At 40.8% G+C, this 24,768-nt stretch overlaps 1 protein-coding gene across 1 annotated transcript; it reads right to left on the bottom strand.

Moving 5' to 3' along the window:
- Positions 1-15,600: 15,600 nt before the first annotated feature.
- On the bottom strand, positions 15,601-16,227 carry LOC128280447 (uncharacterized). The gene is made up of 2 exons (XM_053018590.1): positions 15,878-16,227; positions 15,601-15,736 (listed from the first exon to the last, which is right to left on the bottom strand). The coding sequence occupies exons 1-2, from the start codon at positions 16,225-16,227 to the stop codon at positions 15,601-15,603; spliced, it is 486 nt and encodes a 161-aa protein (XP_052874550.1).
- Between the last annotated feature and the right edge of the window lie 8,541 nt (positions 16,228-24,768).

Here is a 24,768-nt window from a genome sequence, read left to right on the forward strand (position 1 = left end):
CGGAGGCTATCTTGATTTTCACGGATCACTATCACTTTCGCTCAGCATCTTTAATCAAGTCCACCCGAAAATTTTTGCTTTCACCGAGCTCCGTCCAACACAATGGTGTACGGCATTTACGCCCGTACAAGGCCTCGTAAGGTGCCATCTTAATACTTGATTGAAAACTATTGTTGTAAGCGAATTCAATCAAAGGCAAATACCGTTCCCATGAACCATCGAACTCGAGGATGCAACATCTTAACATATCCTCAAGTATCCGAATCATCCGCCGGATTGACCATCGGTTTGGGGGTGAAAGGCGGTGCTGAAATGCAACCGTACCAGAGCCTCTCGCAACTTCTTCCAAAATCGCGAGGTAAATCTCGGATCTCTATCCGACACGATGGAAATAGGCACCCGTGTAATCTCACAATCCGAAGCGTACAATTCGGCTAGTTTGTCCATTGAAAAATCCAGACGTCGGGGACAAAGTGAGCCGACTTAGTCAATCTATCTACAACGACCCAAATCGCATCTTTCTTACTCGCTGACAATGGCAGTTCGGATACAAAGTCCATTGTGACTCGATCCCATTTCCACTCGGGTATCGTGATCGGCTGAAGTAATCCTTTTGGAGTAGCTTTGTCATTGGCGTGGCTATTGTTGAGAAACCTTTTTACAAATCGTCGGTACGCGGTAACGGATATTTGTTCTTTATCGTCGCTTTATTAAGCTAACGATAGTCGATGCACAGCCTCATGGTTCCATCCTTCTTTTTCACAAACAACACTGGCGCACCCCAAGGCGAAAACTCGGGCGAGCAAAACCTCTATCCACCAATTCTTGCAACTGAGCTTTCAACTCCTTTAATTCCGTTGGTGCCATACGATAACGGAGCTATCGAATTGGAATGGTACCAGGTACCAATTTGATGCCAAACTCTATTTCCCGAACAGGTGGTAAACCCGGCAATTCTTCAGGGAAAACATCCGGGTATTCACAAACCACTGGCACAGATTCGGGTTTCTTTTCTAACTCCTTGTCATCTAGAACATACGCAAGGTATGCTTCACACCCCTTTCTTACGTATTTCTGAGCCAACATTGCTAATATTACAGCTGGCAATCCCTTTAAGTCCGTAGACTCAACCCGAATTATCTCGTTATTCGTGCACCTCAGATCAATAGTCTTGCTTTTGCAATTTACAACCGCATCGTGTAACACCCCGAACCCGAGACCGTCGCCGGAGTCGAACGCGAGGTGTTAACAGACTTCAACCCACTTATTGACAATTTTCAGACAAGCTGCCAATCTGAGTACTAGTCGCTCCAAAATTCATAACTTGAGTTTTACAACTCGAAAATCAGTTCCGTAAATTTTTCCTGAAACTAGACTCATATGTCCATCTACATATTTTTTTCTAGAATTTTTGGTCGAGTCAATTAGTACAGTTTATTAGTTAAAGTCTCGCCTGTTGTAGGGATCGACTACACTGACCTTTGTGCGTTACGTATTGGATATCTCCCTGTACAGGGCTTCAATACTAATGCCGTTTGTTTCTATAGAAACTAGACTCAGAGAGGAATCTAGACATATATGGAATGACTCCTAATTATCTCTGGTTAATTTACAATGATTTTCCAAAGTTGGAACAGGGGATCCAGAAACCGTTCTGGCCCTATTTCACAAGAACTTTAAAATCTGTTAACTTATAACTCATATGACCATTTCGTTTCTTCCATATGAAGGTAGATTCATCAAGGTACACTTACATAATTTATTTGATATTTAATACCATTCCTACTATTTTTAGTGATTTTTCACATCCACGTCACTGCTGCTGTCAGCATCTGCCTTTAGTAGGCTTTACCTATTTCATACTTTCCATGATTCAATTGGCCCTTTTACAAACATAGCACAAAGCGTGATCATGATTAACCATTCCAATGGCTAATCGTTTCAAAATAATTCCATACCTCATAAGGGTCAACATACAAACGATTATAGTTCTATGCTAAAAGCATTATATAAGCCATTTTCGCATGGCTATCCAAGTTTACACAAACCGGAAGGTACATGACCTTCAACAAAAGATGGTCCTATACATGCCATTTCAAAGTTCAACCAAAATTTGTACCAAAATGGGGCTTCGATAGTGTGGATGACTTGACTTCTTTGATCCCGAATCCGATAGCTAACGAGCGAAACCTATAAAACAGAGAGCCAAAGCAACGGGGTAAGCATTTTAATGCTTAGTAAGTCTCAAGCAATGAAATCAGCTTTGACTAAGGTATTTTATTCACATGGCTAATTAAACCACTTTACTAATTCACATTCCCATACTCATACTTATTTCACATCACCGACCCTTATGTTCATACACAAAAGAACAACTTAGCCCAAGGCCGGTAGCTCGTTTATCAACTTAGCGATACTTACTTGTAAGAATTCAATTAGTACAAGTACATACAAACATACCTCATTGCTGGAATTTTCACAAGTGTATAAGCTGAAATTTTCACAGCAAGATTGCTCACTTCGAATCACATACTTTCGGATTTAACCGGATATAGCGACTCAGACGATTGCCTTGGTCATAACCCGGATTTGGTGACTTGCACAAAGGCCTTGGTCTTAGCCGGATATATCAACTTCATACGAATGCCTTGGTCTTAGCCGGATATATCAACTCGCACGAATGCCTTGGTCTTAGCCGGATATATTTTCAATGTTCACTTACACATATATCAATATTCAAGACACGTCCATAGTTCATTTTAGTTACTAAAGCTCTAACACAAAATATTTATCAACCTTTACTATTTCGGCTCAATGGCCACACAAACAAGGAGCATAATTTTGATATAATTCAAGTAGGGTCATCACTCGAAGACTTACCTTGGATGTTGTCGAGCGATTTCGACGGCTATTCAACTACTTTTTCCTTCCCTTTATCGGATTTAGCTCCCTTTGCTCTTGAGCTTAATCTTGATGCAAGTTTAGCCAACCTCTTCCTAATCCTCTTCCAAACCAAGTATGAAGCAAAACTCCTTCCTTAACCTTAGTATTTTCGGCCAACAAGAGAGTGAAAAGAGATGAACAAAATTTTTCTTTCTTCCTTTAGGACATTCGGCCAAGCTATGGAGGAAGATGGACACTTTTTTTTTGTTTCTCATCTACTAACATTAATTGTTTATTCCATACCCTTATTTTATTCTTTCCATCATAACCCATTTACCAAACATGTTTCATGACATGATTTTTGCCCATAAATCCTTGTCATGGCGGCCACTAGCTATGGGGAAATTTGACATGCAAGTCCATTGTTTTGCATGCATCCTTTAATTAGTCATCACACATTTCCCTCATACTTTCAAAGTTTATTACTAGGTCCTTTCTAGTGAAATTCACATCTATAATTCTAAATCAAAGCATAAAAATATCACACATGAGTTAACACACATTATAGGCAATAAAATAAATATTAAATTATTTTTATGCCTTGGTTTTGTGGTCCCGAAACCACATTTCGACTAGGGTCGTTTTAAGGCTGTCACAACTCTCCCCACTTTAGAAATTTTCGTCCCGAAAATCTTACCGTAAATAGGTTTGGATATTGCTCTTTCATAGAGTTCTCGGGTTCCCAAGTAGCTTCTTCTATCCGTGTTTGAGCCATAACACTTTCACTAGCGGAACCCTTTTGTTTCGCAACTCTTTCATTTCACGAGCTAGGATACGAATCGGTTCTTCTTCATAACTCATATCGGCTTGAATTTCAACCTCGATGGACTAATTACGTGCGACGGATCAGATCTATAGCGTCAAGCATTGAAACATGGAAGACGTTGTGAATCTTTTCAAGTTCAGGGGCAAGATCAAACGATACACGCGAATCGGGCCAACTCGTTCGGAGATTTAAATGCGGCCCAATGAATCTCGGCTCAACTTGCCCTTACGGTAGAATCTGAGTATCTTTTTCCTGGCGAAACTTTAAGAAACACTTTATCTCCCACGATACTCAATGTCCTTTCGTTTCAAATCCGCATACGATTTACGACGATCGGAGGCTATCTTGATTTTCACGGATTACTTTTACTTTCGTTCAGCATCTTTAATCAAATCCACTCCAAAAATTTTGTTCTCACCGAGCTCGGTCCAAAACAATGGTGTACGGCATTTACGCCCGTACAAAGCCTCGTAAGGCGCCATCTTAATACTTGATTGAAAACTATTGTTGTAAGCGAATTCAATCAAAGGTAGGTACCGTTCCCACGAACCACTGAACTCGAGGATGCAACATCTCAACATATCCTCAAGTATCTGAATTATACGCTCGGATTGACCATCGGTTTGGGGTGAAAAGCGGTCTGAAATGCAACTTGGTGCCCAATGCTTCTTGTAATTTCTTCCAAAATCGCGAGGTGAACCTCGGATCTCTATCCGACACAACAGAAATCGGTACCCCGTGTAATCTCACAATCTGAGAAACGTACAATTCAGCTAGTTTATCCAATGAAAAATCCATACGCACAGGGATAAAGTGAGCCGACTTAGTTAGTCTATCAATAATAACCCAAATTGCATCCTTCTTACTTGCTGACAACGGCAGTCCGGACACAAAGTCCATTGTGACTCGATCCCATTTCCACTCGGGTATCGTGATCGGCTGAAGTAACCCTGAAGGCACTTGATGCTCCGCTTTCACTTGTTGACATATTAAACATCTTGCAACAAAGTCGGAGATGTCTCGTTTCATACCATGCCACCAAAACCGACGTTTCAACTCATTGTACATCTTCGTACTCCCGGGTGGATTGCCATTCGGCTACAATGAGCTTCGTTCGAATTATCGAAATAAGTTCAATTCTTTGGAACACACAAACGACTTCGAACCTCAAACAATCGTCATCATCAATTTGAAACTCCGATTCCTTGTTCGAACACACTCGGCCCGTTTTGCACGCAACTCCTCATCAACTTTCGAGCTTCACGAATTTGATGAGTCAACAATGGTTTGGCCTTTAATTGGCTACTAACACATTGTCGGGTAGGATAGACAAGTGTACATTCATCGTCGTAAAGCAAGCGGTGATTTCGGCTTAAGGCATCCGCAACCACATTAGCCTTTCGGGTGATAGTCAATGACCAGCTCATAATCCTTTAACAGCTCGAGCCAACGTCTTTGTCGCAGATTTAAGTCTCTTTGAGTCATCAAATATTTGAGACTTTTGTGATCCGAATACACATGGCACTTCTCACCAAATAAGTAATGTCGCCATATCTTTAAGGCGAATACGATGGCGACCAATTCGAGATCATGGGTCGGATAATTTTTCTCATGTGGCTTTAATTGTCTCGACGATAGGCCACAACTCGACCTTCTTGCATCAATACGCAACCTAACCCAAGTAGGGAGGCGTCACTATAGATGACAAACTCTTTGCCGATTAATTTGTACTAATCTTTGGAGCTTCCGTCAAATGAGTTTTCAATTGGTCAAAACTTTTTCGACACTTTTCCGTCCATTCAAACTTGACATCTTTACAAGCGGTTTCGTCATGGGTGTGGCTATCATCGAGAATCCTTTTACAAACCGTCGGTAGTAAGCAAGTCCCAAAAAGCTCGAACCTCGGTAATATTTCTTGGAGGTTTCGATTAAGTATGGCTGAAATTTTGCTTGGGTCGACTCGAATACCGTCATGAGATACCACGTGACCCAAGAAGCTAACCTCTCTTAACCGAACTCACACTTGCTAAACTTAGCATATAACCGCTTATCCCGTAAAATTTGCAACACTAATCTCGGGTGCTCGCATGTTCGGTCTCATCTCTTGAATAGACCAAGATGTCGTCGATGAACACAACTACGAACCGATCCAAATATGATCGAAGATCCGATTCATCAAATCCATAAATACCGCGAGGGCATTAGTGAGCCCAAACGGCATCACTAAGAACTCGTAGTGACCATATCTCGATTCAAGGCGGTTTTGGGTATGTCCGAATCTCGGATTCATGAATCGATAATAGCCCGATCTCAAATCTATTTTTGAGAACACCGAGGCTCCTTCAGTTGATCGAACAAATCATCGATACGTGGTAACGGATACTTGTTCTTTATTGTCACTTTATTAAGGCGGCGATAGTCGATGCACAACCTCATGGTTCCGTCCTTCTTTTCACAAACAACACCGGTGCACCCCAAGGTGAAAAACTCGGGCGAGCAAAACCTCTATCCATCAACTCTTGCAAGCGAGCTTTCAACTCCTTTAATTCGTTGGTGCCATACGATATGGAGCTATCGAAATCGGTGTGGTCCTGTACAAGCTCAATGCCAAACTCTATCTCCGAACAGTGGCAAACCCGCAATTCTTGGGAAAACGTCTGGTATTCACAAACCACCGCACAGATTTGGGTTCTATTCTAACTCCTTATCATCAAGTACATACGCAAGGTATGCTTCACACCCTTTTCTTACATATTTCGGGCCAACATTGATGATATTACGGTGGCAACCCTTCAAGTTCGTAGACTCAACTCGGATCATCTCGTTGTTTGCGCATCTCAAATCAATAGTCTTGCTTTTGCAATTCACAACCGCATCATGCACGGTCAACCAATCCAACCCAAGAATAACATCAAATTCATCGAACGGCAAAAGCATCAAGTCCGCCGGAAAAGCAGTACCTCGAATTACTAGGGGGCATTTCTTACACACTTTGTCGACCAGCACATAACGACCCAAAGGATTTGACACCCGAATTACGAACTCAGTAGACTCAATAGGCAAAGTCTTACTGGATGCTAAGGTTTCGCATATATAAGAATGAGTAGAACCAGGTCAATCAAAGCAATCACATTAGTATCAAAGAGAGTGAAAGTACCAGTAATAACATCCGGCGAGGAGGCATCCTCGCGCTGCAGTATAGCATAAGTCCTAGCTGGAGCGCGAGCCTCGGATCTGGTCGCAGACATCTCTAGATCCTCTCGACCACCACTAGCCTTGCCGTATTTCCGGATGGTCTACCTCGGCGGTGGTAGTACCGGTTTCCCACTCCGATCTACATTCATTCGACAACCTCGGGCAATCTTTAATGAAGTGGTCAACTGATCCACACTTGTAACAGAGCGGTCACGGAATCTACTGACTTCTAAAATGCCATTTGCCACAAACATGGCACTCGTCCTCTCTCGTCGATCATTCCCACTCATGGCGATCAAGTGATTCGTGTGGTCACAGGGGGTCGATCGCGATCTCGTCTAGAAAAGCCGAAGTGTCTCTAGATCGGCCTAAGCCATCTCTAAGTTTCTTTGATGGTGTTGGAAGGGCTTCCCGAATACCTCTTCTGAAACTCCCTTGCTCCGCTTCCGCTTTCCTTTTCTCCATACTAAACTCCTCGGCTTTGCATCGCTCGCTCGACGAGAGTCACAAACTCTCGGATTTCCAAAATGCCAACATACAGCTTTATCTCATCATTCAGTCCATCTTCGGAGCGTTTACACATCACAGCTTCTGAAGAAATGCATTCTCGCGCGTTCCGGCTAAGCCTCACGAATTTTCGTTCATAGTCGGTAACCGACATGGAACCTTGTTTAAGTTCGAGAAATTCCTTTCGTTTTGGTCCATAAATCTCTGACTGATATACTTTTTCCGAAACTCGGTTTGGAAGAACTCCCAAGTTACTTGTTCGCGGGGCACAACAGAAGTCAGAGTACTCCACCAATAGTAGGCAGAATCACGTAGCAAGGAGATGGTACACTTTAGGCATTCATCGGGTGTACAAGATAGCTCATCGAAAGTGCGGATCGTGTTGTCCAACCAAAATTGGCTTGCTCGGCATCATCACTATCCGTAGCTTTAAATTCAGTAGCCCCATGTTTTCGGATTCTATCAACTGGGGCTTATTCGACCTTATTTGGTCAATTACGGAGGCATTGTAGGTACGGGGTGTGTTTGTTGGGAATGGAGGTTGTGGAACAGTAGTATTAGTTCGAATGTATTGGTTGAACCAATCATTCATCACGCTATAAAAGGCTTGTCTAGCCTCGTCATTCGGATTGCTAGCAACAGGTTGAGAGTCCGCCGGCCTGTCCCTTGTGCGGAGCAGCGCCACACTCTCCACATCATCACTATCGCTTCGGTTGGGATCGGGATCCATTACTATAAATAAACACAAGTTCAAACGTCGAAATCACCACACTATCATATAATCACATAAAATGGCATGTATAGCTAGACCCAAACGCATTACGGTAGTCCTAGAATCGACTAAACCGTAGCTCGATACCAATAAAATTGTAACACCCGAATCCGAGACCGTCACGAGTCGAACGCGAGGTGTTAACAGACTTCAACCCACTTATTGACAATTTTCAGACAAGCTGCCAATCTGAGTACTAGTCGCTCCAAAATTCATAACTTGAGTTTTACAACTCGAAAATCAGTTCCGTAAATTTTTCCTGAAACTAGACTCATATGTCCATCTACATATTTTTTCTAGAATTTTGGTCGAGCCAATTAGTACAGTTTATTAGTTAAAGTCTCGCCTGTTGTAGGGATCGACTACACTGACCTTTGTGCGTTACGAATTGGATATCTCCCTGTACAGGGCTTCAATACTAATGCCGTTTGTTTCTATAGAAACTAGACTCAGAGAGGAATCTACAAATATATGGAATGACTCCTAATTATCTCTGGTTAATTTACAATGATTTTCCAAAGTTGGAACAGGGATCCAGAAACCGTTCTGGCCCTATTTCACAAGAACTTTAAAATCTGTTAACTTATAACTCATATGACCATTTCGTTTCTTCCATATGAAGGTAGATTCATCAAGGTACACTTACATAATTTATTTGCTATTTAATACCATTCCTACTATTTTTAGTGATTTTTCACATCCACGTCACTGCTGCTGTCAGCATCTGCCTTTAGTAGGCTTTACCTATTTCATACTTTCCATGATTCAATTGGCCCTTTTACAAACATAGCACAAAGCGTGATCATGATTAACCATTCCAATGGCTAATCGTTTCAAAATAATTCCATACCTCATAAGGGTCAACATACAAACGATTATAGTTCTATGCTAAAACGATATATAAGCCATTTTCGCATGGCTATCCAAGTTTACACAAACCGGAAGGTACATGACCTTCAACAAAAGATGGTCCTATACATGCCATTTCAAAGTTCAACCAAAATTTGTACCAAAATGGGGCTTCGATAGTGTGGATGACTTGACTTCTTTGATCCCGAATCCGATAGCTAACGGCGAAACCTATAAAACAGAGAGCCAAAGCAACGGGTAAGCATTTTAATGCTTAGTAAGTCTCAAGCAATGAAATCAGCTTTGACTAAGGTATTTTATTCACATGGCTAATTAAACCACTTTACTAATTCACATTCCCATACTCATACTTATTTCACATCACCGACCCTTATGTTCATACACAAAAGAACAACTTAGCCCAAGGCCGGTAGCTCGTTTATCAACTTAGCGCATACTTACTTGTAAGAATTCAATTAGTACAAGTACATACAAACATACCTCATTGCTGGAATTTTCACAAGTGTATAAGCTGAAATTTTCACAGCAAGATTGCTCACTTCGAATCACATACTTTCGGATTTAACCGGATATAGCGACTCAGACGATTGCCTTGGTCATAACCGGATTTGGTGACTTGCACAAAGGCCTTGGTCTTAGCCGGATATATCAACTTCATACGAATGCCTTGGTCTTAGCCCGGATATATCAACTCGCATACGAATGCCTTCGGTCTTAGCCGGATATATCAACTCGCACGAATGCCTTGGTCTTAGCCGGATATATTTTCAATGTTCACTTACACATATATCAATATTCAAGACACGTCCATAGTTCATTTTCGTTACTAAAGCTCTAACACAAAATATTTATCAACCTTTACTATTTCGCTCAATGGCCACACAAACAAGGAGCATAATTTTGATATAATTCAAGTAGGGTCATCACTCAAGACTTACCTTGGATGTTGTCGAGCGATTTCGACGGCTATTCAACTACTTTTTCCTTCCCTTTATCGGATTTAGCTCCCTTTGCTCTTGAGCTTAATCTTGATGCAAGTTTAGCCAACCTCTTCCTAATCCTCTTCCAAACCAAGTATGAAGCAAAACTCCTTCCTTAACCTTAGTATTTTCGGCCAACAAGAGAGTGAAAAGAGATGAACAAAATTTTTCTTTCTTCCTTTAGGACATTCGGCCAAGCTATGGAGGAAGATGGACACTTTTTTTTTGTTTCTCATCTACTAACATTAATTGTTTATTCCATACCCTTATTTTATTCTTTCCATCATAACCCATTTACCAAACATGTTTCATGACATGATTTTTGCCCATAAATCCTTGTCATGGCGGCCACTAGCTATGGGGGAAATTTGACATGCAAGTCCATTGTTTTGCATGCATCCTTTAATTAGTCATCACACATTTCCCTCATACTTTCAAAGTTTATTACTAGGTCCTTTCTAGTGAAATTCACATCTATAATTCTAAATCAAAGCATAAAAATATCACACATGAGTTAACACACATTATAGGCAATAAAATAAATATTAAATTATTTTTATGCCTTGGTTTTGTGGTCCCGAAACCACATTTCGACTAGGGTCGTTTTAAGGTCATCACAAAGATCGTGCATGGTCAACCAATCCAAACCAAGAATAACGTCGAATTAGGTCGAATGGCAAAAGCATCAAGTCCATGGGAAAACAAGAACCTCAAAATACTAGGGGACTTTTCTTACACACTTTGTTGACGAGCACGTAATGACCCAAGGGTTTGACACCGAATTACGAACTCGAAGAGACTCAATGGGCAAAGTCTTCTGGATGCTAAGGTTTCAGATATATAAGAATGAGTAAAACCAGGTCAATCAAAGCAATCACATTAGTATCGAAAAGAGTGAGGATACTGGTAATAACATCCGGTGAGGCAGCATCCTCGGCGTCTTGGCGTATGGCATAAGTCCTAGCAGAGCACGAGCCTCGAGATCCGATGGTGGCATCTCTAGATCCTCTCGACCACCACTAGCATTGCCCGTGTTTCTAGACGGCCTACCTCGAGTTGTGGTAGCACCGGGTTCCCACTTTGATTTACGTTTTGTTCAGATAAACTCGGGCAATCCTTAATGAAATGATCGACTGATCCGCACTTGTAACAGGAGCGGTCACGGAATCTACAACTCCTAGAATGCCACTTGCCACAATATTGGCACTCCGTTCTGTCTCGACGATCATTGCCAACACTGGCGATCAAGTGACTCAGCGTGCCCATAGGGGGGGTCGATCGCGGTCTCGTCTAGAAAAGCCCGAAATGTCTCTAGACCGGCCTAAGCCATCTCTAAATTTCTTTGATGACTGTGGGAAGGGCTTCCCCGAAGACCTCTTACGAAACTCCTACTTCAGCTTTTCTTTTCTCCATACTGAGCTCCTCGGCTTTGCACGCTCGCTCGACAAGAGCCACAAACTCTCGGATTTCCAAAATGCCAACATACAGCTTATATCATCATTCAGTCCATCTTCGAAGCGTTTACACATCACAGCTTCTGAAGAAATGCATTCGCGCGCGTACCAGCTAAGCCTCATAAATTTTCGTTCGTAGTCGGTAACCGACATGGAACCTTGCTTAAGATCAAGGAATTCCTTTCGTTTTTGGTCCATAAATCTCGATGATATACTTCTTTCGGAATTCAGTTTGGAAGAACTCCCAAGTTACTTGCTCTCTAGACACCACGAAGTCGAGTACTCCACCAATAGTAGGCGGAATCGCGTAGCAAGGAGATAGTACACTTTAAGCATTCATCGGGTGTACATGATAACTCATCGAGCACCGGATAGTGTTGTCCAACCAAAATTCAGCTTGCTCGGCATCGTCGCTATCCGTAGCTTTAAATTCAGTAGCCCCATGTTTTCGAATTTCATCGATTGGGGCTTACTTGACCTTACTTGGTCGATTCACGGAGGTATTGTAGGTCTTGGGTTGCATTAGTCGGGAATGGAGGTTGTGGAACAGTAGTGTTAGTTCGAATGTCTTGGTTAAACCAATCATTCATCACACTATAAAAGGCTTGCTTAGCCTCATCATTCGGATTGCTGGCAATAGGTTGAGAGTCCATGGCGCTGTCCCTTGCGCGGAGCAGCGCCGACTCTCTACATCATCAGCTATTGCTCGGTTGGGATCGGGATCCATTGCTATAAACAAACACAAATTGATTGTCGTAAATCACCACACTATCAATTTATCACTTAATGGCATGTATAGCTAGACCCCAAACATATCACGGTAGTCCTAGGATCGACTAAACCGTGGCTCGATACCAATAAAATTGTAACACCCGAACCCAAGACCGTTGCGATTGTCGGACACGAGGGTTAACAAGCCAAAACCACTTATGGCATCGACCAATTTGACATTCCCAGGCAAGCTGGAAAACTGCGTCGCTGTCGCCTTAAAAAGCATATCTCGAGTTTCACAACTCGGAAACTGATTCCATAAATTTTACCTGAATTTAGACTCATATATCCATCCATGGATTTATTTTTAGAATTTTTGGTCGGGCCAATTGGTACAGTTTATTAGTTAAAGTCGCCCATGTTACAGGGTTCGACTACACTGACCTTCGCACGTTACAACTTGAATATCTCTCTGTACAGGGTTTCAATACTGATACCGTTTGTTTCCAATGAAACTAGACTCAAAAAGGAATCTTTACATATAAGGCATGACTTCTAATTCATTCTGGATAATTTATGACAAATTTTCAAAGTCGCGACAGGGGACCCAGAAACCGTTCTGGCCCTGTCTCACGAGAACTTTAATATCTCTCGGTATACTGATCATATGATCGTTTCGTTACTTTGATATGAAAATAGACTCGTCAAGGTTCGATCACATAATTTATTCACTATTTAACACCATTCCTACAAATTTTGGTGATTTTTCACATCCACGTCACTGCAGCTGGCAGCCTCTGTTTTTAAGGTAGGCTTTACCTATATTGTAGTTCCCATGGACCAACTATAGTCTAGTCATACTTAGGTCCAGATATGATCATATTTAACCATTCCAATGGCTGATCATGTGACCAACTCTCTCATTCCAAACCATAATCACATCATGAAACCAAATATAATTACAAACCACATATGGTCAAATTCCATACTCCACTATTACGAACCATTTTCGCATGGCTGTACACATATACATCACAAGTACTTAAAAATAACCGAGGGTAGTCCTATACATGCCATATCCAAAACTCAACTAAAGGAGTACCAAAAAGGGCTTTGATAGTGTGGTTGACTTCAACTTCTATGATCCCGAATCCGATCGCTAACGAGCAAAATCTATAAATAGAGAAACAAAGAAACGGAGTAAGCAATTTATGCTTAGTAAGTTTCGAGCCATAATATACACACAACAAAAGCATAGCATTCAAGTAGCTAAACAATAATTCATATGCACAATTTCTCAAAGACATGCTTACTTCACAATCCCAACTCTTATATTCATACGCAAATAACGGCCTAGTTAATGCCGATAGCTCATTTATTATTAGAGCGAATATTAAATGCGCATTTACTCATAGTGTGCAAAGCACACACAAAACATACCTTGTTGTTGGGAATTTCACATGTGCAATAACTGAAAATTTTCCAGCAGCTTATAAATTTCAATTCACATACCTTCGAGTTTATCCGGATATAACTACTGTTCAAAACACCTTGGGACATAGCCCGGTTATGGTAACTCAGACAAATGCCTTGGGACTTAACCCGAATATCACAACTCGCACAATTTCCTTGGGCTTAGCCGGTATCATAGCTTGCACAATTGCCTTGGGCTTAGCCCGGATATCATAGCTTCGCACAATTGCCTTGGGCTTAGCCCGGTATCATAGCTTCGCACAATTGCCTTCGGGCTTAGCCCGTATCATAGCTTCGCACAATTGCCTTGGGCTTAGCCGGTATCACTCGAACATTCATACACATCTTTGTTTCATTTTCACAACAAAACTTTTATGCACAATTCACTTAACAAAAATATCATTTCGGCTCAATGGCCATATACAAGGGCAGAATTTTGATTGCTTATTACTTCATTCAATCGAATCAAAATCTAAGTTTCGATACTCGAAAACTTACCTCGGATGTTGTCGAATGATTCCGATGGCTATTCGACTACTTTTTCCTTCCCTTTATCGGATTTGGTCCTCTTTGCTCTTGAGCTTAATTTAGCAAATAAATTGATTCAATCATTTGAGTATCAAAAGAGGAACTCAAGGCACTTAGCCCACATATATTCACTAGACATTAAAGTCACATAAGTACGGAATTCATGAATCGACTCAACACACAAAGCCTTCAACATGCTTACTCATGGCGAACAACACAACCTCTTAGGTACTCATTCATGGGCCGATTATGCATGTTGATGTTGAGGCCAATTACATGTTTAATACCACACATGCATGGCACACATTTTACTAGCTAATGCTCTACATATTGTAGCTCAATACACATCTATCATTTGCTTCATAATCAAAACACAATCACATGAAAATACATACTTTGAGGTAGTATATATGTCATTCCAACACATCATGTGCAAACATATATATATATAGGTGCATGGCGAATCTCAAGGGGTTCATACCCATCCAAACACAAATTTTACCAATCAAGTAACAAGCATAAATCATGCTCATGAATGCACCATGGTCGAATACATCACAACCATACCCTTTTAACTTTGGTCATGGTTAAACAAAGAATTCAATGTCCTACTCAAGAATACTAAAAGAAATTTCAAGAGTAGTCAATCCATCATTACATGCATCATCAACAAGCTTCACATTTAGCATGCAATGGCTTTAACACAATATCAACCTTGGCCAAATACCATTTTCTTGGCATAACAAGGATTTGAACCATGGCTAACATGCACATCAAGTTAGCAACCAAAACAAGCATGAACCTCATGACACAACCTCAAACATACCTTAATCTTGATGCAATTATAGCCGAATCTCCTTCTAGTTCTCTTCTAAACCAAGCATGAAGCAAAAATCCTTCCTTTTTCCTTAGTATTTTCGGCCAAAGAAGAGAAAAATGGATGAACAAAATTTTTTTCTTTGCTTCTCTTTCACTCACGGCAAAAGGGGGGAAAGGATGAGCAAATTTTTGATTTTTTTTATGCCTCGGTTTTGTGGTCCCGAAACCACATCCCTACTAGGGTCAATTTTGGGCTGTCACATTACCAACAATTAAACTTAAACCGATTTAGCAAGGTTAGGGCTTTATTCAGAAAAATACCAAAATTTTCCAAATGAAAAGCTTGAACTTGGGACCTCTCACACACACCTAGAACACTTAACCACTGAAGTAGATATACACTTGTGTCATATTTTAACAGAATAAAAAATATAAATTTTTGGGGCGTTACAACTCTACCCCCTAAAAGAAAATTTTGGCCTCAAAATTTTACCTGATCAGAACATATGAGGATACTGCTGACGCATCGCATCCTCAGGTTCCCACGTGGCCTCCTTAGAGATGTGATTACGCCATAGGACTTTAACTAGTGGGATAGACTTCCTTCTCAGAACCTTTACATCGCGATCCAATATTTGAACCGGCTCCTCCGTGATCTAATATCTGAGCCTTGATCTCCTCCATTGAAACAATATGTGTTGGATCAGAGCGGCAGCGGCTCAACATCGAGACATGGAAAACATCATGAATCTGATCCAGCTCTGGAGGTAGCTTTAACTGGTAGCCAACCGATCCCACTTTTCTCAGAATGTGGTAAGGCCCAATAAATCTAGGGCTCAGCTTGTCCTTGCGACCAAACCTCAGAACATTTTTCCAAGGCGAGACCTTTAGAAACACGAAATCCCCCATAGAATACTCAATCTCTCTTCTCTTTAGATTAGCATAAGACTTCTGCCTGTCAGAAGCTACCTTCAAACTGTCCCTAATCAGCCGAACCTTATCTTTAATCTCAGAAATCAACTCAGAACCCAACGTTCGGCGCTCACCCAGTTCAGCCCAACACGAAAGAGTACGGCACTTACGACCACACAGAGCCTCGTAAGGTGCAATCTGTATACTCGACTGGAAGTTGTTATTATAAGTAAACTCTACTAGCAAAAAGTACTCCTTCCAATTGCCACGAAAATCAATCACGCAACTCCTTAACATGTCCTCCAGTATCTGAATCACCCTATCAGATTAACCATCGGTCTGAGAATGGAACGCAGTACTGAAGTCCAATCTAGTACCCAGAGCTTCATGTAACTTCTTTCAGAATCGAGATGTGAAGCAAGGGTCCCTATCTGAAATGATCGAAACCGATATCCTATGTAGTCTTACTATTTCAAACATATACAGCTTAGCTAGCTTCTGCAGAAAGTAGTTAGTACAAACCAGTATGAAATGAGCTGACTTAGTTAATTGATCCTCGATGACCCATAAAGAATCCTTCTTAGTGGTGTGAGGGGTAACCCATTAACGAAGTCCATAGACACTCTCTCCCACTTCCAATGTGGAATCTTGATTGGCTGCAACAAGCTGAAGGTAACTGATGCTCAGCCTTAACCTGCTAGCAAGTTAGACATTTACCCACGAAGTTGGTAACCTCTTGCTTAATTCCTGGCCACTAGTATAACTCACGAAGGTCTCGGTACATCTTATTTTCGCCAGGATGCATAGCATAGGGGCTACTATACGCCTCTCTCAGTATTGATTGCCTCAATATTCAGTATTTTTTGGTACACAGATTCTCTCCCAAAAATAGAGTACCCTTCGCTATTCAGCCCAAAATACACAGTATTCCCACTCTTAACCTATCGAAAGAGAAGACCCAAAGACTTGCCCTCTATCTGTTTACCTTTAATCTACTCTATCCACGTCGGTTTAACCTGAAGTTTAGGTAATAGACTTCCATCTTCAAATAAACTGAGGTGAGCAAACATCACCCTCAAATCAGTTATAACCTTACGACTCAATGTGTCAGCCACCACATTGGCCTTGCCAGGGTGGTATTCAATCGTACAGTTATAATCTTTAAGCAGCTCAATCCATCCCCGCTACCTAAGATTTAGCTCCTTCTGAGTGAGGAGATACTAAGGCTCTTGTGATCTGTGTAAATGGTATACTTCTCACCATATAGATAGTGCCTCTAGATTTTCAGTGGGAATACACAGCGGCCAGCTCTAGGTCATGCATCAGATAATTCGTCTCATGAGTCTTAAGCTGATGAGATGTATATGCTACCACTTTACCCTCTTGCATTAATACACATCCCAAACCGACATGTAATGAATCACTGTAGACAGTAAACTATTTTCCAGACTCTGGCTGTATCAAGACAAGGGCCTCATTCAATATAGTTTTGAGCTTTTTAAATATCTATTATTGTACATTATTTCAATTAAACGACACACCCTTACGTAGCAGCTTAGTAAACGGTACCGCAATCAGTGAAAACCCTTCTGCAAAACGTCGATAGTACCTTGTCAGTCCCCGAAAACTATGGATCTCAGGTACAGTCTTAGGCTACTTCTTATCCGAGACATCCTCAATCTTTCGAGAATCGACTCTAATCCCCTCAGCAGAAACTACATGTCCCAGAAATGTTACTTCCCGTAACCAAAATTCACATTTACTAAACTTGGCGTACAGTTGTTTCTTTCGCAATATCTGCAGAACCACTCTGAGGTGTTCATCGTGCTCATCCTCAGTCCTCGAGTACACCAGTATGTCATCAATAAATACCACCACAAACCTATCCAGATAAGGCTGGAACACTCGGTTCATCAAATTCATACAAGCTGTCGATGTATTAGTCAGTCCAAATGGCATTACTAGGAACTCGTAGTGGCTATAACAAGTCCTAAACATTGTCTTATGCACATCAATCTCCTTAACTCTCAACTGGTGATACCCTGATCAGAGATCAATCTTAAAGAAGACCGAAGCTCCTCAGGACTTGTCAAACAGATCATCTATCCTCAGTAGGGGGTACTTATTCTTAATGGTCATTTTGTTCAGTTGTCGGTAGTCAATGCATATACGCAAGGATCCATCCTTCTTTTTCACAAATAGGACCGGTGCTCCCTACAGAGACACACTAGGGCCAATGAACCCACGATCCAATAACTCTTGAATCTAAGCCTTAAGCTCCAAGAGCTCCTTTGGCGCCATTCTATAAGGGGTGATGGACACCGGAGCTGTACCAGGAAGGAGCTCAATCCCAAACTCTACTTCATGATTCAGAGGTAACCCAAGTAGCTCTTTAGGAAAAATGTCCAGAAAACCCTTAACTATCATGATATCCTTAACCGAAGAATCCCTAGAATCTGAAACACTGATGAAGGCCAAATATACCTCACATCCCTTATGAACCAAATTTTCCACCCTTAGTGCAGAAATCACATTCAACAAATAATTCTAACGTTCCCCAATTACAACTACCTCGCTGTCCTCCTTAGTTCTCAATACAATCCTTTTTATGGCACAATCAAAGCTCACTCGGTGCCTAACTAACCAGTCCATCCCCAGTATCAGATCAAACTCTCCAAAAGGCAATTCCATTAGATCAATTAGAAAGATAGCCCCTTGGACCTCTACAGAAACATCTCTAAATAGTTTGTTAACCCCTATCGACTGCCTTAACAGACTCAGTACAGTGACCTTACTCGAAGTGCTCTCAACCAGTATACCCAAGTTTTCGAATACGGTACAAGCTATATAGGAGTGAGTGGATCCTATATCTCTCAGTGGAGTATAAGGTGCATTATAAATAAATAACTTACCCGTGATGTCGTCTGGAGCATCTTCATCCTCTCGGTAACATGCAGCATAAACTAGAGTCGACTGCCCCACCTAAGTATGCCTAGCACCTCTTCCTGGTGCTCTCTGACCATGGCCTAAACCATTCCTGCCTCTAGCCTGACCATGGCCTCTCGGTAGCTACTGAATTACCCTCGGTGGTGGTGCAGGACTAGTACCTGGAGCTTTCATCTGATCGGACCTCCGCGGACACTCTCTAATATAGTGCTCTAAAGAACCGCACTTCAAACAAGCCCCAGTTCTTTTCCAACACTCGCCCTGATAGCGTTTACCATAGCCGGTACACGAAGGCTATCCAATAGTAGCAATAGGAGCCCAAAATCTGATCGGTCCATCAACTCTGGCCTTTTTCTTCGGCCTCTAAGCAGAACTCGAGGGCTCTAGATCCCCTTTACTCCTACCTCTCTCTCGATTCTGGTGCTTAGCGCGCTTTACTTCTTCGACAATCTTTACCTTATCAATCAGTGCAGCAAAGTGCCGATCCCTCTGTGGAGCTATCAGAACCCTCAGATTATCCCTAAGGCTATCCTCGAAGTGAACACATCGCTCGTACTCAGTCACCACTATACCTCGCGTATAGCGACTCGGTCTCAGAAATTCGGTGTCATACTCAGCCACCGACCTATCTCCCTGAGTAGATTTAGGAACTCTCTCCTATGGGCATCCACATAACTTGCCCCCACATATTTCCTCTGGAAGGCTGTCTTAAAGAACTTCTAGGTCAGTCGATTGGGCTGAGTGCCCTCCTTAATAGTGAGCCACCACTGATATGCCTCATCACATAGCAACAATACAACACCCTTTAATTTTTGCTTGGGGGTGTAGTCCAGATCATCCATAATCCTCTCTGTGGCCTCAATCCAGTATTTAGCCACATTAGGGGTGACTCCAGCAATACCCCTAAAAAAATAAGCTTTGTTAGACCGTAACCATTCCGTAACCGACCCTCAAACTCCAGCTCCAGTATTGAGCCCATCGACCCTCTCCAGAATTCGTAACATGGCTTGGGACAGTGTGTCATCCTCAACCGTACGATCATGAGACCTAGATCCAGTCTCAGTCACCGGTGAAACAGGCGTCTCACTAGTATCCAGATTAGGTAGGTTGCTTGATGACGAGACCCAGCTCGAGCCCTTCTATGGCCTCTACCACAGCCTCTAGTACCCATCTGCAAGTACCTCTCGTGCTCATTATCTAAGCGTGTTTATCTATATTAACAGTTTTATGTACCAGTTTACAGTTTTAATAATAATTAACAGATATCTTATGTGAAGCAATATCAGTAGTGTAAAGTTTTTTTTCGTACAACGCAGTGTCTATCAGTTTTACTATAGTATCAGTATACACTAACTTAAATGTTTTCAGTACAGTCTATCTTTAGCAGTTTAAAACACATAAAAGTTTTAGAAAACTTACAAGATCGGAGCTGGAGACTCGATGTACCACACGTTCAATAAAAGTACTTTCAATTTCAATCATAAAAAATTAGTTCTTTGAAAACCCGAATCCACAGCCGAGTTTTGCAACTTCGCTCTGATAACACTAAATGAAACACCCCAAATTCGACCTAGACGTTATGGCTGAGTTTGGCGATGTCACATGATAGTGCTTTTGAAATCATAACGACGTTAAAAAAATTTCTCCGTTTAAACAACCATTTATTTCCTTATATTAATTCTAAATCGTGCCATTTGTTTTTGAAATGTTATTCATTTCCAAAACGATATACTGCGAAAGCTTTTAAAGCAGTTTACGTATACGTTGCATTTTGATAAAACGTTCATATAATTTAGAAACTGAGTTTTACCTACCAGTAGTAGTTATAAAACATAAAACAATATAAAATCTAATTTTTGAACCAAAAATCTGTAGAAACCATAATTACAGTAAAATACCCAATTAAACTTAAAATCATAAATATGCAATAAACAGTTTAAAAGAGATCGTGTGGCCACCGCTGTGTCCTCCGCTGTTTCGATCCACCAAGTCTGGGGTTACCTGTAGAGATTAAATAGAAGGGTGAGTTTTCGCAAACTCAGTGTGTAACCCAACCCCCATACAGAACAAACAAACAGTATACGAACAATCACAGTCTGGGACTAAGCCCTTTTTCAATGTCAGTATCAGTCCAGTTTGGGCCTTAGCCCATCTCAGTACAGAAAGCATTAGAGCCTTAGCCTATTACAGTACAATAACATTATTAGATATGTAATCACAAAATCCTACTCAACCAGCTTCTACAGTCCATCTCCATCCAACCCTGCACTCCATGTGGGGTTATAATGAACCCACCCATCCTTACACTCCAAATAGTACCGAATGCAGCACTAGACAGTAATTTACAACTGTGTTGCCAGTAAATTAGGCTCGAAACCTTTCAGTACACTACCTCCGATGAATATCAACCCATCCCCATGCAATGCATCATACAGTCATGTCATGCCAATTAATGGTATCATGCATATATTTAGTACAGTATTAACAACATGCTCAGTATGCAGTCATACATATATATGCATATCATACATGGATATTACAATCATTCAGTTAGGGGTCTAGGTATGCTTACCTACCCTACAGTAGGTCCACAGTTGACTTAGGTGACTCGTGCAACCTTAGCAGTCAAATAGTAAAAATGCACCTACACGCCTATATTATCTGTCCGTATGGGCCCCCATACCTGTGTGGCCCACACGACCCAGATTGGCCTTGGATGTATGGATCACATGGCCTGGCCCAAAATTCCACACGCCCGTGCAGCCTACACAGCCCAAACCCGTGTGTTGCACACGACCTACATGGCCATCACATGATCGTGTCTGATGCAAACGGGCTAGCTCGTCGACCACACACCTGTGTTCCATCACATGGCCTACCACACGGGCGACTACATGCCCGTGTGGCATCGACAGAATTGTTTTTGACTTTCGTCAAAACCTTATTTTCTGCGTTTTCGGGTACACACCTAATATCTGTTGATGCTAAAATAGTCCCTGAGCACTCCAAGACCTATAATTAAATAAATAACACTAATTTCATCAATTAAAACGTGATCCTAAATCAAACTCGTATCGAGGTTTTAACCCAAAAGGGACTAAACCTTACCTTCATCGAAGCTTCGGCGACTTCCCATTGCCAAAGTGCCGATTAATAGCCTATAGATCTTTGATTAATCCCTAATCACGTAACGAACTCTTATCAGTCCGTTCAATAAATCAAATTGAAACATACCTTTAAACTTACCAATTATGCACGCAGAACACGAGAGAATAGAGTTGTGGTTTAACGATAATAGGAAAAAGACAAATTGAAAAAAAACAGCAAGAGGAGAGTATGAAGAAAACAGTAGCAATGAGAGAAATGGAGAAGGGAAAATTGGTGAATGTTAGTTTTTCTGCAGGAGAGATTTTTAGGAAAACCAATTACCACAAATCCCACTAACTCTCATTCTAACCACTCACTATTCAGAATTCCACTACCACTGGAACTCTAACGCAGAGTTGAGCAAAAGTAAAACTCCCTCGCTCGCGTAGGGATTCAAACACAGGACCTCCAACATATGAACACACATCTTAACCACCAGACCAGCAGGCCCATTCTGATATAAGCTTAGCAACAATTAAACTTAAACCCTTTTAGCAAGGTTAGGGCTTTATTTAGAAAAATACCAAAATTTTCCAAATGAAAGGCTTGAACTTAGAACCTCACATACACACCCAGAACACTTAAGCACTGAAGCAGATACACACTTGTGTCGCATTTTAATAGAATAAAAAATATAAATTTTGGGGGCGTTATATTTCTTCGTGGGGGGTACGTTTGACTTTCTGTTTTTTATTATAATTCACTAAAAAATGTAAGTTTCATCGATTATTTTATTGTTATGAATGGCCTTAATTCGTTCGTTGTGTAAGGTTGAGTTTTGTATTAGTTTTCGTTCCACATCATCTTATGTGCTTTCATGGTTTTTCTATTAGGAAAAAGGTGTCTGAGTCTAAATCCTTCAAAGGAATAATCATCGTTTTGGTCGTTGTTTCTGTAGGGTAAGTATTTCAAATGTTGTTTAAGGGTTGTTTCTTTAAGGAAAAGGGTGTTTTTGAGTAATATTTTGGTGTTAAACTTATGTTGTAATCAAGTAATTTAAATGTTGTATGTAGGATTCGGAGTGCAATATGCATCTGGGTTATCAGATATAACATTAGGTGTGCAAAATCAACCCAAAAAGTCGATTAAAGCTCGATTAATTGTGAAACTGAGCTATTTTTCTAAAATTTCCCATCGCCACACACCCTGTGTGGGTAGGTCATGGGGGCACACGACCGTGTGAAAGCATGCAAGCCGTGTGGGTAGGCCGTGTGGGGCACATGGCCATGTGAAATCATGTAGTCTGTGTAGGTAGACCGTGTAGACCTAACGGGCTAGCTTTTTGGACCGTGTTGGACTTCTAGGCCAATTTTGAGGCCCGATTAGGGGCCGATTAAGGGACTCAAAAATTGTTTCTGTGGGTATTATGTAAGCCTAGAAAAGCATAAATTTCAGTAAACAAACATTGGTAAGTGTAGGAGGTATGTTAAATAAATTCTGATAAGTATAATAATGCGTTATGATTTGCTATAAGTAGGTACGTAAGTTAAGCATGACTAATACATTTTTTTTGTTCCTTACCAAAAATTCAATAACGGTTTTTTTTGAATGATCCGAAAAAAAAAGATTCTTAGAATTCTCCATTGCTATGTCATGCTCTTTTTTCCATCCACTCCTTTCAGGATTAGTCGTGGTCTTACAAACTCTACCGATGGTCTGAACGAATCCCTTTCTTCATACAAATATGTAAAAGATGCTAGTAGCACTTAAAATCTGAGTACTCTACCGTTGAGTTAGCAACCCAAGTTATACATATTTTGTTATCTGTTCCAATAAGTTATCCGATTCAACTATGTAATATGATTTGCTATGATCTGTATAAGTTATGTGTAAATTACGCTCTGTATAATATCTGTTTATGTATGCATGGCATACAACCTATTTGATATGTATGTATGTTAACGTGAATGTTCATATGCATTGGGTTGGGTTATGATATGATGGAAGAAATGTTATATGACAGTTGTTACTACCAATATATGGTAATTAGACCACAAATTTCTATATGGAAGCCCAGTTGCATGCTTATGAGTGGCACACCGCCACATATTTGGTGTGATTGGATGAATGCGCTCTTGTAGTCCTATTTGGTGTGATTGGCTGGTCGGAGTTGGTGTAGCAAATGGGGGTAGGACCTATGTCTGTATTTGTTCTAGTATGATATATGTGTTTATGAAAGCATAAGATTCCGATTTAAAATATGTTTGAAAATATGAAATTCTGATCTGTTACATGTTTCTGATTATATGATATGCTATGTTACGTAATGTGATACAAAATTGTGATTTGATAACTATATATGCAAAACCCATAAGAAAATTCTCTTTGTTGGTCGGGTCACACACTGGGCTTCTAGCTCACTCGTTTGTTTAATACATTTTAGGTGAACTTCTAACTTAGGACCGGACGGTATGTGGAAGCTCGAACTTGGTCTTTCAAATAATATGGTTTGATTTATCTTAATTAAGAATTCTGGAAATTTGGTTTTGGACTGCGTTTTTGAATTTGGTTTTATTTTTGGGTTTTGATTTGTTCGTCGATTTTTGGAAGTTTTAACGTAAAACTGCAAAATCAAGCTAACAAAGTAGAATTCAATTTACAAAATTAAAACAAGCTAAGGACTTTTCGCTTCAAATTTAAAATGGGTTTTACGAAAATTTATAACAAATATTTTAGAATATGCCCAATTGATAAACTGTACATGTTCACTTATTAGGATCACGGTTTCCAAATTATCAACTCTAA

Source organism: Gossypium arboreum, chromosome 9 (genome assembly GCF_025698485.1).
Source record: "Gossypium arboreum isolate Shixiya-1 chromosome 9, ASM2569848v2, whole genome shotgun sequence".
Classification (NCBI taxonomy): Eukaryota; Viridiplantae; Streptophyta; class Magnoliopsida; order Malvales; family Malvaceae; genus Gossypium; species Gossypium arboreum.

Coding starts and splice junctions, on each gene's coding strand:
- LOC128280447 (XM_053018590.1), bottom strand. CDS start 16,227: ATGTTAAGGAGTTGCGTGATTGATTTTCGTGGCAATTGGAAGGAGTAC. Junction 15,737..15,877: donor CCTTGGAAAAATGTTCTGAG/GTTTGGTCGCAA, acceptor CTCGATGTTGAG/CCGCTGCCGCTCTGATCCAA.